Genomic DNA, 12,705 nt, shown 5'->3' with positions numbered 1-12,705 from the left:
TGCGACAAAGAGCCAGTGAAGAAATGTTAGCCTTATTGACTCATTGATCTCCTCTCTCACTCACCCCTCCCCTTACTCTCCTCTCATCTCCGCCACTGTCTTCTCTCTTCCCTCTTCCATACCCTATCCTATCTTACCATATCCTCTGGCTCCCCTCGAAATCTCTCCCTCTCATTTACTTCCCTCCTCCAGTCGCTCTCCCTCCCCGCTGCAGGCTTCGGAGAAGGAGAAAGAGAGTCCGGTGGAGCTGACGGAGCGCTGCTTCAGGGAGCTGCTGGGACGCGCCGCCTACGGCAACATCAAGAACGCCGTCACGCCTGTGCTCATGTGAGACCAGCCGGCAAAGTTTTGTTTTCTCTTTTATGTATCTTTGTCAATGCCAGAGACCTCACCCCACCATTTTATCCGAGACCAGCTCTCCCTCTTTCAGCATTCTCTCTATTCCTCTGCCTATTCTAACATTTTTTTAAACGTTTTTTACACTTTTAAACTTTTTTTTTTTTCTTCTTGAATATAAAGATATGGAAACTATACAGTTACCATGGCCCCAAAACCGTGAAATATATGTTGCATCCCTAATAAATACAGAATCGTAGGTTAAGCTTTCTGGTTCATGCTAGCTTTATTTCATTAGTTATTGTATATGATCAAATCTTTCCAGTTTATTTTTCTTTCTGGGTCACTTGTATATTTTTCATATTATTAAAAACATTTTATTATTATTATCATTTTATGTTATTTTTATTACTCTTTACAAACATTTTAAGTTATATATTTCGTTGTGTATCATTCGGTTTTGAGTTTATTATCATATTTGATTGCATACAAAACTACATTTTCCATACATTGCGATTTTCTTATTTTTTATTCCATTGCTTGATTATTATTTTTGCACATTTTTTTTCTCTAAGCTGTTGCTGACACTGCAATTTCCCTTTGGGGATGAATTAAGTGTCTTTCTTCTTATCCCCCATCCTTGTGTGAGCACTGTGAGAAATAAGTGGAAAGAGCTTTTGTGTACCTGAACTAGAAAAGGTGACCTATCACATGAAGTCAAAACATTTATCATTCTGTATAATAACATCTGCTGTTCTCGGTTTCCTCCTCTCCAGGCACTTGGATAACCACTCTTTATGGGAGGGGAAGACCTTTGCCGTGCGCTGCTTCAAAATCATAATGTACTCCATCCAGGTGAGACTGTCTTTCTCCTCTTGAATGGCCACTTTTCTGCTTTTTTTATTTTTTTAACTTATTTTTTTTTTTTTTTTTTCTGAGCTCCTTAGTCATGTCAAGAGTAAAGATCGTTAATATTTGTTCTTCTATTCATTTACATTACATTACATTGCATTTAGCAGACGCTTTTATCCAAAGCGACTTACAATTGTTCAAACACCGACGGACGCAGCCATCAGGAGCAATTAGGGGTTAGTGTCTTGCTCAAGGACACTACAGCATGCTAGCAGGAGGAGCCTGGGATCAAACCAGCAACCTTTGGATCACTAGACCACCAGCCCTACCTCCTGAGCTACCGTCCCTATTCGTTATGCTTCGCTGTGTTTTGACCCAAGCAAGTGATTGTTTCATGCTTTAAAAGCAAAAGGTGGAAATGGTGATATTTTTGACTCAAAATAGTTCCTAAAATGAAAGCCATGTCTGCATGTTATGATGTCAGCTCAGGAGTAGCTTTTACCCTCAGGCCCTCCGCATACTGAATGAGGACATTGCCTCGGCCTGCCTATTGTTCCTAACAGGATGCCACCCCCCTAAACACTATAACCTTACTACTAGTACACCTGGGACTTAAGCACCTTACCTTATGTAGCGTTCTAACCCCATTATCAAAGGGAAACAGGGTGGGAAAGGAAAAAGTCGTTCATTGTTTGGTCCACTGACCCCCTTGGGTCCTTGAGTGGTGTCCCTCCTTCTGTTGATCTGCTCATCGGATCTGGTTGCGCCGTCTGTCAGGATGCAGACTGTAGTTAAACACAAAGGCCTTGTGTTTGGGTTTTCTTGATCAAAAGTAAGGATGTGGGTTAGGTGTAAAATGAGGGAAAGGGGTTTTGTTGACCCAGTCTCTGTGGAGACAGCAAAACAGCCATGTGGTCCTCTTCCCGTCTGTCTTGTCTGTTCCGTCCCAATTGGCATCTCTGTTGTTTGGGAGTGCAGAAAAGTGTTTGAGATCCAGTGATCTCAGCGAGGGGTTCGTACCCCCTCCTGTGAGTCTCTGGTGAGAGAGTCCGGGAGGCAGTCTGGCTGTGTCCACTACACTTATATTCATAACGGTCTTCTCATAAGAAATATACATATCTACATTCTGTGAATACACATGTGAACACACACACACACACACACACACACACACACACACACACACACACACAGACACATATATATATATATATATCCGATGTGCGTTGCAAAAACATTTCACTGCATATACTGTATGAATGTATGTATGTGACAAATAAACCTCTTGAATATATATATATATATATATATACTGTATAGCACCTGTCAAGAGGTGGTATATATGGTAGCAAGTTAACAGTCAGTTTCTGAAGTAGATGTGTTGGAAGCTGGGTCAGAGCATCTCCAAAACAACAGGTCTTGTGGGGTTTTCCTGATATGCAGTGGTTAATACCTACCAAAAGTTATCCAATGAAGGACAACCAGTGAACCTGCCAAAGGGTTATGGCCGCCCATGGGCTCATTGATGCGCGTGAGGAGTGAAGTCCAGCCCGTCTGGTCCGATCCCACAGAAGTGCTGCGGTAGCACAAATTTCTGAAAAAGTTAATGCTGCTATGTTAGAAAGGTGTCAGAACACACAGTGCATTGCAGCTTGCTGTGTACGGGGCTGAGTGCGTGTCCATTGGTCAGAGTGCCCATGCTGACCCCTGTCCACCACCGAAAGCGCCAACAATGGGCACTTGAGAGTCAGAACTGCACCGTGGAGCAATGGAGGAAGGTGGCCTGGTCTGATGAATCATGTTTTCTTCTCCATCATGTGGATGGCTGGGGTTAGTGTCTGATCGAGTATCAGTAGGATGTGCTGGAACAACAAGTCCGATCTACAGGGGCCCCACCTCCCAACTTACAGGACTTAAAGGATCTTCTGCTAACATCTTGGTGCCAAATACCGGCACTAGGGGAACTACACAATATAAGTTGTGTGTGTGTGTGTGTGTGTGTGTGTGTGTGTGTGTGTGTGTGTGTGTGTGTGTGTGTGTGTGTGTGTGTGTGTGTGTGTGTGTGTGTGTGTGTGTGTGTGTGTGTGTGTGTGGAGTCGCTGTCACACGAGCAGCAGCAGATCCTTTAAGTTTTCCGGCGACCCTTCTGTGTCCCTTCCCCGTGCCGGAGCCCCACATTGGGCCCCACTGTGACAGTTACGCCACCCAAGTGGCATGTTCAGGGCCCTCCGGCACAGAGACACAGACGACGGGGGGTTGTTAACACCAGTTTATTGTAGAGATGAGGCTAGGTGGAATTAGCCAGGAGCAGATGGAGCATGTCATGATACAGGGCTCCCATCCACCACAGGGACCATGAAATGTTTTGAGTGAGGGGACCACAGTGGAGAACCCCCACGCTCCCTTCCGGCCTCCGAGCCACTCCAGCACCGCCCCAAGCGTTGGAGCGTCTCCGCTCCCTGCCACTGAAGGACTGGTGTGCACACCGCGCACCGGTCATCCGTCCTTCAGTGATCCGGTATAAATATATGAACGATCCAATTCTTTTGAACGGCTGTTTTGTGGGAATAGGTGATGAGCTGTCTTTTGTTGCCAAGTTTTACAGCTTTATGTTGTTGTTTGTATAAGTTCCTGTCTCCTCTACAGTTTTTTCCCAATCACACTGGAACCATAACACGCACCTTTTCGTGTGTGTTTGTGACATCGAACGCCAGAAAACAAAAAAGGCATTTCTCCTGGCAATAGGAAAGGCGTCAATTGCATATTCTGCGGCTTTACCCATGGTTAAATCTACCCTCCACTCTCATGACTGCTTTGTCTGTTTGACTTTTTGTTGATTTTTCGTTCCATATTTCTTTGTCTCTGGAACCCCCCCCCCAGTCCCAGCACTCTCACCTGGTGATCCAGCAACTGTTGGGTCACCTGGACGCCAACAGCAAGAACTCAGCTACAGTGCGAGGCGGCATCGTGGAGGTCTTGCTGGAGGCGGCAGCCATCGCAGCCAGTGGATCTGTAGGCGAGTCGACGCATACGTGGGCACACACAGACTGACAAACACACAGAGGCACACAGACACAGATTTGAGCTGCATAGACACTCACATTGGCTGATTTTGAATCCAAGGCAAGATCTTGCCCACACACACACAGGGGAATGACTGCTGGGATCTTCAATAAAATCCAATTAATTTTATTTGAATTTGAAACAGATCTATTGAATGAACAGGAGGGCGTTTATTAATTCAGTCCCATATTATTTTTATCATCGTTAGTAGTAGAAGTAGTAGTTTTGTCATCATTGGTCAAATTGGCAAATCATTTAATCAATGTCACATTTAGTACAAATAATATCACACAATGTTATTAGTTTTAATTACTTATTTTTTAAGTTTAAAGTAGAAATATTATGATAATAAATGGAAGATAATGAATCACAGATTCAGTCTATCCAGATTATTGCCACTGAAATCTGGAAGGTTCTGGCTGAAGGTTTCTGATTACTTTTGTTTTACTTGTATGTTGTGGGTACTTTTGATGACTTTGAGTAGTAAAAGGAGGGCAGGAGGCAGAGTGTACCTACGTACCAACGTAATTAACTGGACGCAACACAGCGTATGAGGAGAGATACGCCGCTGTCCCTGGCAAGGTGCTGCCATAGGCAATTGCTTATATTGCCTTTCTTGTGCTATGAATGGAAAAATGTCTTCATTTCCAACATCAAAACTGATCTGACACATGAAAGGTGGTGGACAGTGACAAGCTACTCAGTGAAAAGATGCCAAAGTGTCAACTACAATAGCTTCCTTTAGCATCAACCTGACGGTCATGACAGTGTTATAGGGAAGAAGAAGAATCTTTAATTGTCACACAGCACACCACACTACAACACATGCACGCACACACACACGCGACCATGCTCTTGGATGGTGGCCGGTGAAATGAGGCCTCTGCATTTAACCCATCCTTGGCTTGTCCTTCCTCCGGGGGCACAGCCAGGAGCAGTGGGCAGCATTCGTGGACCTGGTGACGAGTGTCCATCGCTGGTCAGACGATGATGTGTGCATGTTTGTTTTTTGGTGGGGGTCCTTACTGACGTTAGGTGGAGGAAACCCCATGTGAGCACGGGGAGAATGTGCAAGCTCCACAGAGAAAGGCTCCTATTTTGGGAGCCTGGAGCACAGTGCCAACAGCGCCCCAGGCAGGAATCAAATCCAGGACCTTCTTGCTGTGAGGCAGCAGTGCAATGCACTGCGCCACCGTGCCAAAACTATATATTCGGCACATGGAATAGAATAGACGTCTCCTCAGAGTGATATCGGATATGACGTTTAAAAATATCAAGAAATTGAGAATGATAACATGCAGTCTGATCCTTGCAAGTAGCACTCAAACCACATGCAGTTCCCCATTTTGACCACAGCAGGATGCTGCTCTGTGTCTGTGTGTGAGTGTCTTGCTAATGTGTGTGTGTTTGCCTCCAGGCCCCACTGTGCTGGAAGTGTTCAACACCCTGCTGCGTCAGCTACGTCTCAGTGTGGACTATGAGCTGACCGGCTCCTACGATGCCGGCAGCAGCATCGGCACTAAAATCATCAAAACCCATGAGGAGAGACAGCTGCAGGAGGCCGTTATCAGGACCATCGGTATGGTGTGTGTGTGTGTGTGTCTGTGTGTGGACAGTGCCTTTTTGAATTCATTCTTTTTTCATCTCACTCTTTAAATCATTTGTTCAATGCTTCTGTTTTTGCCCCCTCACCTTTCTCCCTCTACCTCTCTCTACACCTACCTCTCTCCAGGTTCATTTGCCAACACTCTGCCAACGTACCAGAGGTCAGAGGTCATGCTCTTCATCATGGGCAAGATCCCCGTTCCTGGTGTTCACCCTGCGCTTTCCTCCACAGGATCCGGGTGAGGGGCTACACACGCGCGTGCACACACACACACAATTTTAATTGTGACAGTTGATGAACAAAAAGACGTGAATATTAAAAGCTGTCTGCACATCCCTGGATATGCCCCTAATCGTATTATGTATGTCTCAAAAATGTTTAATTGAAGTCTGAAATTCTGGATTTTACTCATGAGGTTTTATATTTTAGATACACTGTGCAGCTGTTAATTGAGACGTTTTCCATTTGTTGCATTTGTATGTGAAAATTGAGTAGGAAGTGTAATTTGTGTACTTGTGTGAAAGACTGACTCTGCTCTCCATCCTCAGGCCCGATGGCACGAGGATGATCCAGGTCATGCTGCTTAAATCCCTGGTCCAGGTGAAATCTTCTGCTCCTCTAATAATATGGAACCTGAACTTCATGACATACAGCTACGACACAGTGCAGACATTGCATTGGAAGTGCAAGATGTGGAATCTAAGTGACTTTGATCGTGATCTGTTTGCTGGTGCCGCATGTGGTGTTCCAGTGTCACAGAAACACTCCAGTCACGTACCGCAGCCTCGAGAGTTGACACCGAATGGCGTGAAGCGCAGCGGCACCGCGGGCAAAAACAAAACAAACAAAAACAAAGGGCCAGGCTCATTAAATCTAATGAGAGGTGCTCAAAAAGCAGCCTCAATGTCGCACAGGGGTGGGCAAACTTTTTGGCTCGAGGGCCAGATTTAGTTTTGGGCCAGACTATTAGTAGATGAGGTAAAAAACGAGCAAGCATAAAGTGTAAAATATATGTAAAATCCCTTTTATTTTTTATTTTTTTAAATAATGAACATCTGTTCACACACATAGGTAGAGCCAAATAACACCTGCATCTTCTGTGCCAACTGTGGGATGTTTGAAAACTTTGTCTCATTCAGTGAAGCATAAAACGTATCCAGTTTGACGGAGTTGAACTTTTCTTTTAGGACAGAGTCAGACTGGAGATCAATCCGCTCCAACTGTAATTCCTGCGGTGCTGCCTCATAATCCAATGACAGGGGACATGACACCAGCTGAAGTGACTTCTCAAACTTTTCAAAATCAGAGAATCGACGGCAGAATTCTCTGTGCAAGTCGTCCAGCGAGTTACTGTATTTGCTCGCATGTTGGGCTTGTTTCAGCGTTGCTAGCATGGGGAAATGCTCAAATGATTTGTTTGTCATTTGTTTAGAAAACAAAGTCAATTTTACCTTGAAGGCGTTCACGTTTGAATACATGTTGTATACGAACTGATCTTTCCCTTGTATCTTCACGTTCAGCTCATTCATGTGTGCTAGTATGTCCACAGCGAACGCCAAATCACAAAGCCAGTGTGTGTCTTTCACCTCAAGAAAATCATCGGCTTTCCCCATTAACTCCAAAAATGAGCCAATATATCCAAATCCAATCCAATCTTTGTTGAAAACCCGACACTCGCTGTCAATTTTGCACTTTTTTTTGTCTGCTCATTTTGTTATGGTTGATGCATATGTGACCATCAGGTAAAGTGAAGAAGAGCAACTTGACATCAGAGAAGGCCTGACAATGCACCATCTGGTGGTTATATTAAGTATTACAGGAAAAGAACAGTGAAATGAATACTACAAATTTAAATAATATTATAGGATTGTTGTTAATGTAAATGCCTCGCGGGCTGGATTAAACAACACCGTCGCGGGCCGTAGTTTGCCCACCCCTGATGTAGCACCTTGAAGCAGGAAGGAGGCGGCAGCAGAAGACAATGCCTGATTCCATTCCTGTCAGCTCAGAACAGGAAGACGAGGCTACGGTGCAACTATTAAAGATTTTAACCCTAGCGTACCCCGAGCCTTAATTTCTCAACAGTGTCCGATTGGCGCTTTGTTCTGTCATAGTTAGGACCAATCCTGTTCCTCCATTGGACCCCATAAAAACAACTTCCCTCCTGTGTGTATCCGCAGGTGACAGCCGGCTTTCAGACCACCAACATGCTGACGGCGCTGCCTAGCTCCTTCCTGGAGCCTCTGCTCTCCTTCTCTCTGACTGAGGACCCCGAGGTCCGTCTGCTGGTGCTCACAATCCTTCTCAGCCTCATCGACCGACACGACAACAGACCCAAGTTCTCCACCATAAGGTGTGTGTGTGTGTGTGTGTGTGTGTGTGTGTGTGTGCGTGTGCGTGCGTGCGTGCGTGCGTGCGTGCGTGCGTGCCCATGCATGTTTCTAATTGTTGCTCTGGCACTTGTGGACTAAATATAAACATTGATGCAAATTCAATGTACACTTGATGTACATTGGTTGGTTGTACAATGAAAACGTGGCTGCTCAAGCTGTAATCAGCCAGGGTTAGTAAAATAATCCGTGTTCTATCTGCACAGCATTATCTCGGATATCTCTGTTCTCAAGCTAAAAGTGGACAAGTGCTCCAGACAGGACAACCTGTTCATGAAGAAGGTACAGCCCCTTTTTTCTCCTTTTCTCCCAGACCTTGTTATGTTTGACATTCTCACATTATCCAATGAAAAATGATGTAACATTCCCTCTACACTGAAGTGGACCCAAGTCTCTAGTGGCACTCCAACCTGGAAGACGTTTTTGTTTTTTTTGTTTTGTTTTTTTCTCACATCTCCTCTGTTCATCTCTCGACGTAGAATATTGTTTGACTTTGTAGAAACGCACAGAATTTTTTTGTTTTCGAAGGAAGATTGAAACAAAGGGTGGAGTGAAGCCCAAACACAGCGGTTATGAGGGGCCCAAGCACTGCAGGGGCTGGGAACCTACAGCATCCAGAGTCAGATGTGTTCAAGTTCTAACCTACTACTCAGGCAGACAAAATACATCCACAGACCACATGGTTGCACATAAAAGCCACTTTATATTTTGGTGTATAACTCTAAAGTGTAGGTCAACTATTTCTGCCCCCGAGGGATTCTCGCCATTTGAAATGATGTCCAAAACATATTTTCTACTTCTCCTCGTCGGCTTTTCCTCCAGTTCAATCAAAACTCAGCATAGGCGATTGATGGTCTGTTCCCAATGTAGTTATTACTCAGCTAATTGATATGTCTGATGGTTCCGCTATGATCAGCCACAAACCTTTAGCAAATGATTAGCTTACACAAAACTATAATTCATTGCCTTAATCCTATAATGAACCCAACATTTGGAACACATTCAGGTTGTTCATGGGGCATAGCTATGAAAGTTTTGACACATCCACAAATTTGTGGAGAAACATGCCTACCGCAACCTGTCAGCTAGAAAGTCCGCTGATATTTGTTCTTTTAACGGCAACTCTATCGCTTCTAATTTAGTGGCGAATGTTTCACATTAAGCTCACCAAGATGTCTAAAAATGGCTCTGACGCATTCCCCAGCATGGCCAGCAGCTGTACCGCCACATCTACCTGGGCTGCAAGGAGCAGAGCAGTGGCCGGCAGCATTACGAGACGCTCTTCACGCTGCTGGCTCTCCTCAGCATGGAGCTGGCCAACGAGGAGGTGGTGGTGGACCTCATACGCTTGGCGCTCGCCCTGCAGGTATTGTCCACACTATCGCCCGTGAGTCCGGCGCGGTTCTCCTCCAAACTGCTGCTGCTGATTGACACGCTTTGTTTCGTGGTGCAGGATCTGGCCCTGTCCACCGAGGAGTCTCTGCCCATCTATAACCGTTGTGCTGTTCACGCCCTCGCTGCCGCCTACCTCAACCTCATCTGCCAGCTCACCACCGTCCCTGCCTTCTGCCAGCACATACATGAGGTGTGTGTGTGTGTGTGTGTGTGTGTGGGGGGGGGGGGGGGGGTTTCAATTTGGAATATGATGTGATGCGCTGGTTTACATTGACCTCTATGGGAATGTAAAATATGCCGGTAGACTAATACTCAGACTTGTTTTTACAAATTAAAATTCAACTAATATTCGAGACTTGCAGATTATTTCCTGCCCATTTTAGATCAGATCTTCCGCCAGTTAGTTTCTCCTGATTTAATCTTGATTTCTTAACGACACAATACCACTGAAAGATGTATGATAATATTGAGTTACCACTGTTCCATTAGTGCACGCAGATTTGTTTGCGCCTGCGTGCAGCCGCAGACAATTTTATAAACATCTGTTTTATAACCCGCACGTTAATTTCCTTCCCAGGTAATTGAGGTGAGACAAAAAGACACTCCCTTCCTGCTGCCTGAGGATGTCTTCGTAGAGAGCCCCAAGTATGTGCCTGCCGCATTCTTTGCTTTAGAGCAGACATGTCAAACTCAAGGCCTGTGGGCCACATCCGGTCCACTGGACAATTGTATCTTTGTATGTAGTTATGTCTATCAGAATTGGCCCACTGGTATATAGCATGCACAGCATTAATACTACAAATCCCAGACAGCACTGCATTTGGTTGAGATGTCAATCAACGGCGGCAAGCCCATTTATTGACAAACTCATCAGTCTCACACTCAACCTGTCACTTCGGGTCAACTTTAAGCTAACTCTAGCCCTCCCAAAAATGGCCAAACAAAAGGTGTACTTTGAAAACAGGGGCTTTCAAGACAGATGGGAGGCAGAGTATCTGTTCACTTACACAAGGGGTAAACCTGTTTGTCTTGTGTGCGGCGCTGTTGTGGCCGTAATTAAAGAATACAACATAGGACAGCACTATGAAACAAAACACGGGGACAGGTACAAGGAGCTGGACACAGAGCAGAAGCTCCAGAAGGTCGACGATTTTTAAAAAAGTCTGGTGTCACAGCAGGCTATGTTCAAAAAAGCAAAATCTCAAAGTGAGGCTGCCGTTAAAGCTAGTTTTTTTGTGGCAGAAGAAATAGCCCGGCCCGGCCATTTACCCAGGGAGAGTTTGTGAAGCGATGCATGATTAAAGTGTGCTCAGTCGTGTGTCCTGACAAAAAGCAAGCATTTTTAAATGTAAGCCTTACCAGAAACACCGTTGCTGACTGGACATGTGAGCTTGCTACCAATATACAAAATCAGCTGATGGAAAAAGGAAAAGACTTCATTGCATATTTCCTTGCTGTGGATGAGAGCAGCGACACAACAGATACTGCCCAGCTGTCAATCTTCATCCGTGGAGTGGAGTCTGACTTATGCGTAACAGAGGAACTTTTAGGAATTCAATCAATGCGCGGCACACCACGAGAAAGGTTTCTGCCGCTATTTTTCCAAGTGCACATTTTGCTGGAAAACTGGGCATACTTAGTATCGAGTTCACACGGCGATTTGCGGACTTTGAAGCTCAGAAAACTAAGTTTGAACTTCTTAGTAATCCGTTTGCGGTTGACGAGGAGATGCACCTATGAACATCCAAATGGAGCTGCTCAACCTCCAATGTAGTGACACACTTCAGGCGAAGTATGACTCTGTGGGCGCTGCACAGTTCCCGCATTTCATGCCTGAAACAATGCCGCAACTCCGCCTACAAGCTGCTGAAATGCTCTGCATGTTTGGTAGCACATACTGTACCTGTGTGATCAACTTTTCTCGATGATGAAGATGAACAAAACATTACAGAGGAGTCGTCTCAGTGACGGACACCTTCATACCATCCTGAGAATTGCCACAGCTCAGGGCTTGACTCCAGACATTGATGAACTTGCAGCTAAGAAAAGATGCCAAGCATCTGGCTTGGGCTAATGTGCATCAGAGCAAAATGTACTTAAAGTTTTTTGCATTTTTCTCCTGTAATCACAAGGAATACTGTTAATAGTTACATGCCTGAAATATTTGCACAATTTCAACAGACTATCAAAAATAAAATAAGTTATCATTACTACCAAAAACATTTTCATTAGAAATGATTCAGTGGAAAACTCCTGACAGAGAGGAACACAAAAAAATAAAGCCACTGATATGTCTTTTATTTGAAATTTGATCTCATTACATTGTGAAATCTGTAAGCTTGGTTTGTTCTGAATTCTCTCAGGTGCCTTTGGAGAAGTTAAGTCAATTTGTGATAATACATCTGAAAAAACATGTTAGTTTCAATGAATATCGACTCTGTTTGGCCTGCGACTTGGACCCTGTTTTTATTTTTGGCCCCCTCTGTGATTGAGTTTGGCACCACTGCTTTAGAGTAAATGCCAAACACCTGGTCCTTATATTGTCTTGCTGCACACGGTGCCTGCACGACCCGCACTGTTTACTTGGGTAATTGGTCACACCCACCATTGTCTTCCTCTTCTTCCCAAGGATGCCCTCGTCTCTGGAGAAGGCGGAAGGGGAAGTGTTGTTCCTGCAGTCCAAGATCACAGAGGTGCTGGGCGGCAGCGGCTACAACACGGAGCGTCTGGCTACGCCGTACGTGCCCCAGTTCACTGGTAAGGAGCTCTGTAAACCAGGAATAATGCGAGAAGTCCAAACCATTTTTGTTTTTCTATTATAGAAGCATAGATCCTAAACTCATACTCGTGTCCTATCTCATTTTACCTTTTTATCTTATCACAACTCAGGAAATCCTAATTGCCATTGGAAATTCTGCCATTGGAAATCACAATCGGCGATCGATTATTAAAGCCTGTATTCGTAGTAATACCTGTACGAGAGATGCTTCGTCTTTAACAGTTATTTTTCATTTTAGGACTGGATGTGTGCTATCTTAAAATAAGATTCCCTACTAAAAATAT

The 12,705-nt window shown here is 44.7% G+C and overlaps 1 protein-coding gene across 1 annotated transcript in view; it reads left to right on the top strand.

Annotated features, from left to right (window-relative positions):
* The window catches only part of LOC307245575 (protein EFR3 homolog B), a 33,693-nt gene that overhangs the window by 18,101 nt on the left and 2,887 nt on the right, over positions 1-12,705 (top strand). Inside the window, exons 6-17 of the mRNA XM_080021219.1 lie at positions 193-327; positions 1,113-1,191; positions 4,069-4,204; positions 5,669-5,830; positions 5,984-6,095; positions 6,406-6,457; positions 8,038-8,210; positions 8,454-8,529; positions 9,452-9,613; positions 9,701-9,832; positions 10,220-10,287; positions 12,272-12,399. Coding sequence (XP_079877345.1) covers positions 193-327; positions 1,113-1,191; positions 4,069-4,204; positions 5,669-5,830; positions 5,984-6,095; positions 6,406-6,457; positions 8,038-8,210; positions 8,454-8,529; positions 9,452-9,613; positions 9,701-9,832; positions 10,220-10,287; positions 12,272-12,399 — 1,415 coding nt within the window. The remainder of the gene's footprint in view (positions 1-192; positions 328-1,112; positions 1,192-4,068; positions 4,205-5,668; positions 5,831-5,983; positions 6,096-6,405; positions 6,458-8,037; positions 8,211-8,453; positions 8,530-9,451; positions 9,614-9,700; positions 9,833-10,219; positions 10,288-12,271; positions 12,400-12,705) is intronic.

Source organism: Zeus faber (genome assembly GCF_960531495.2).
Source record: "Zeus faber genome assembly, chromosome: 2".
Taxonomy (NCBI): domain Eukaryota; kingdom Metazoa; phylum Chordata; class Actinopteri; order Zeiformes; family Zeidae; genus Zeus; species Zeus faber.
Note: the sequence above shows the minus strand (reverse complement) of the source record. Positions and strands in the feature narration are given on the sequence as shown.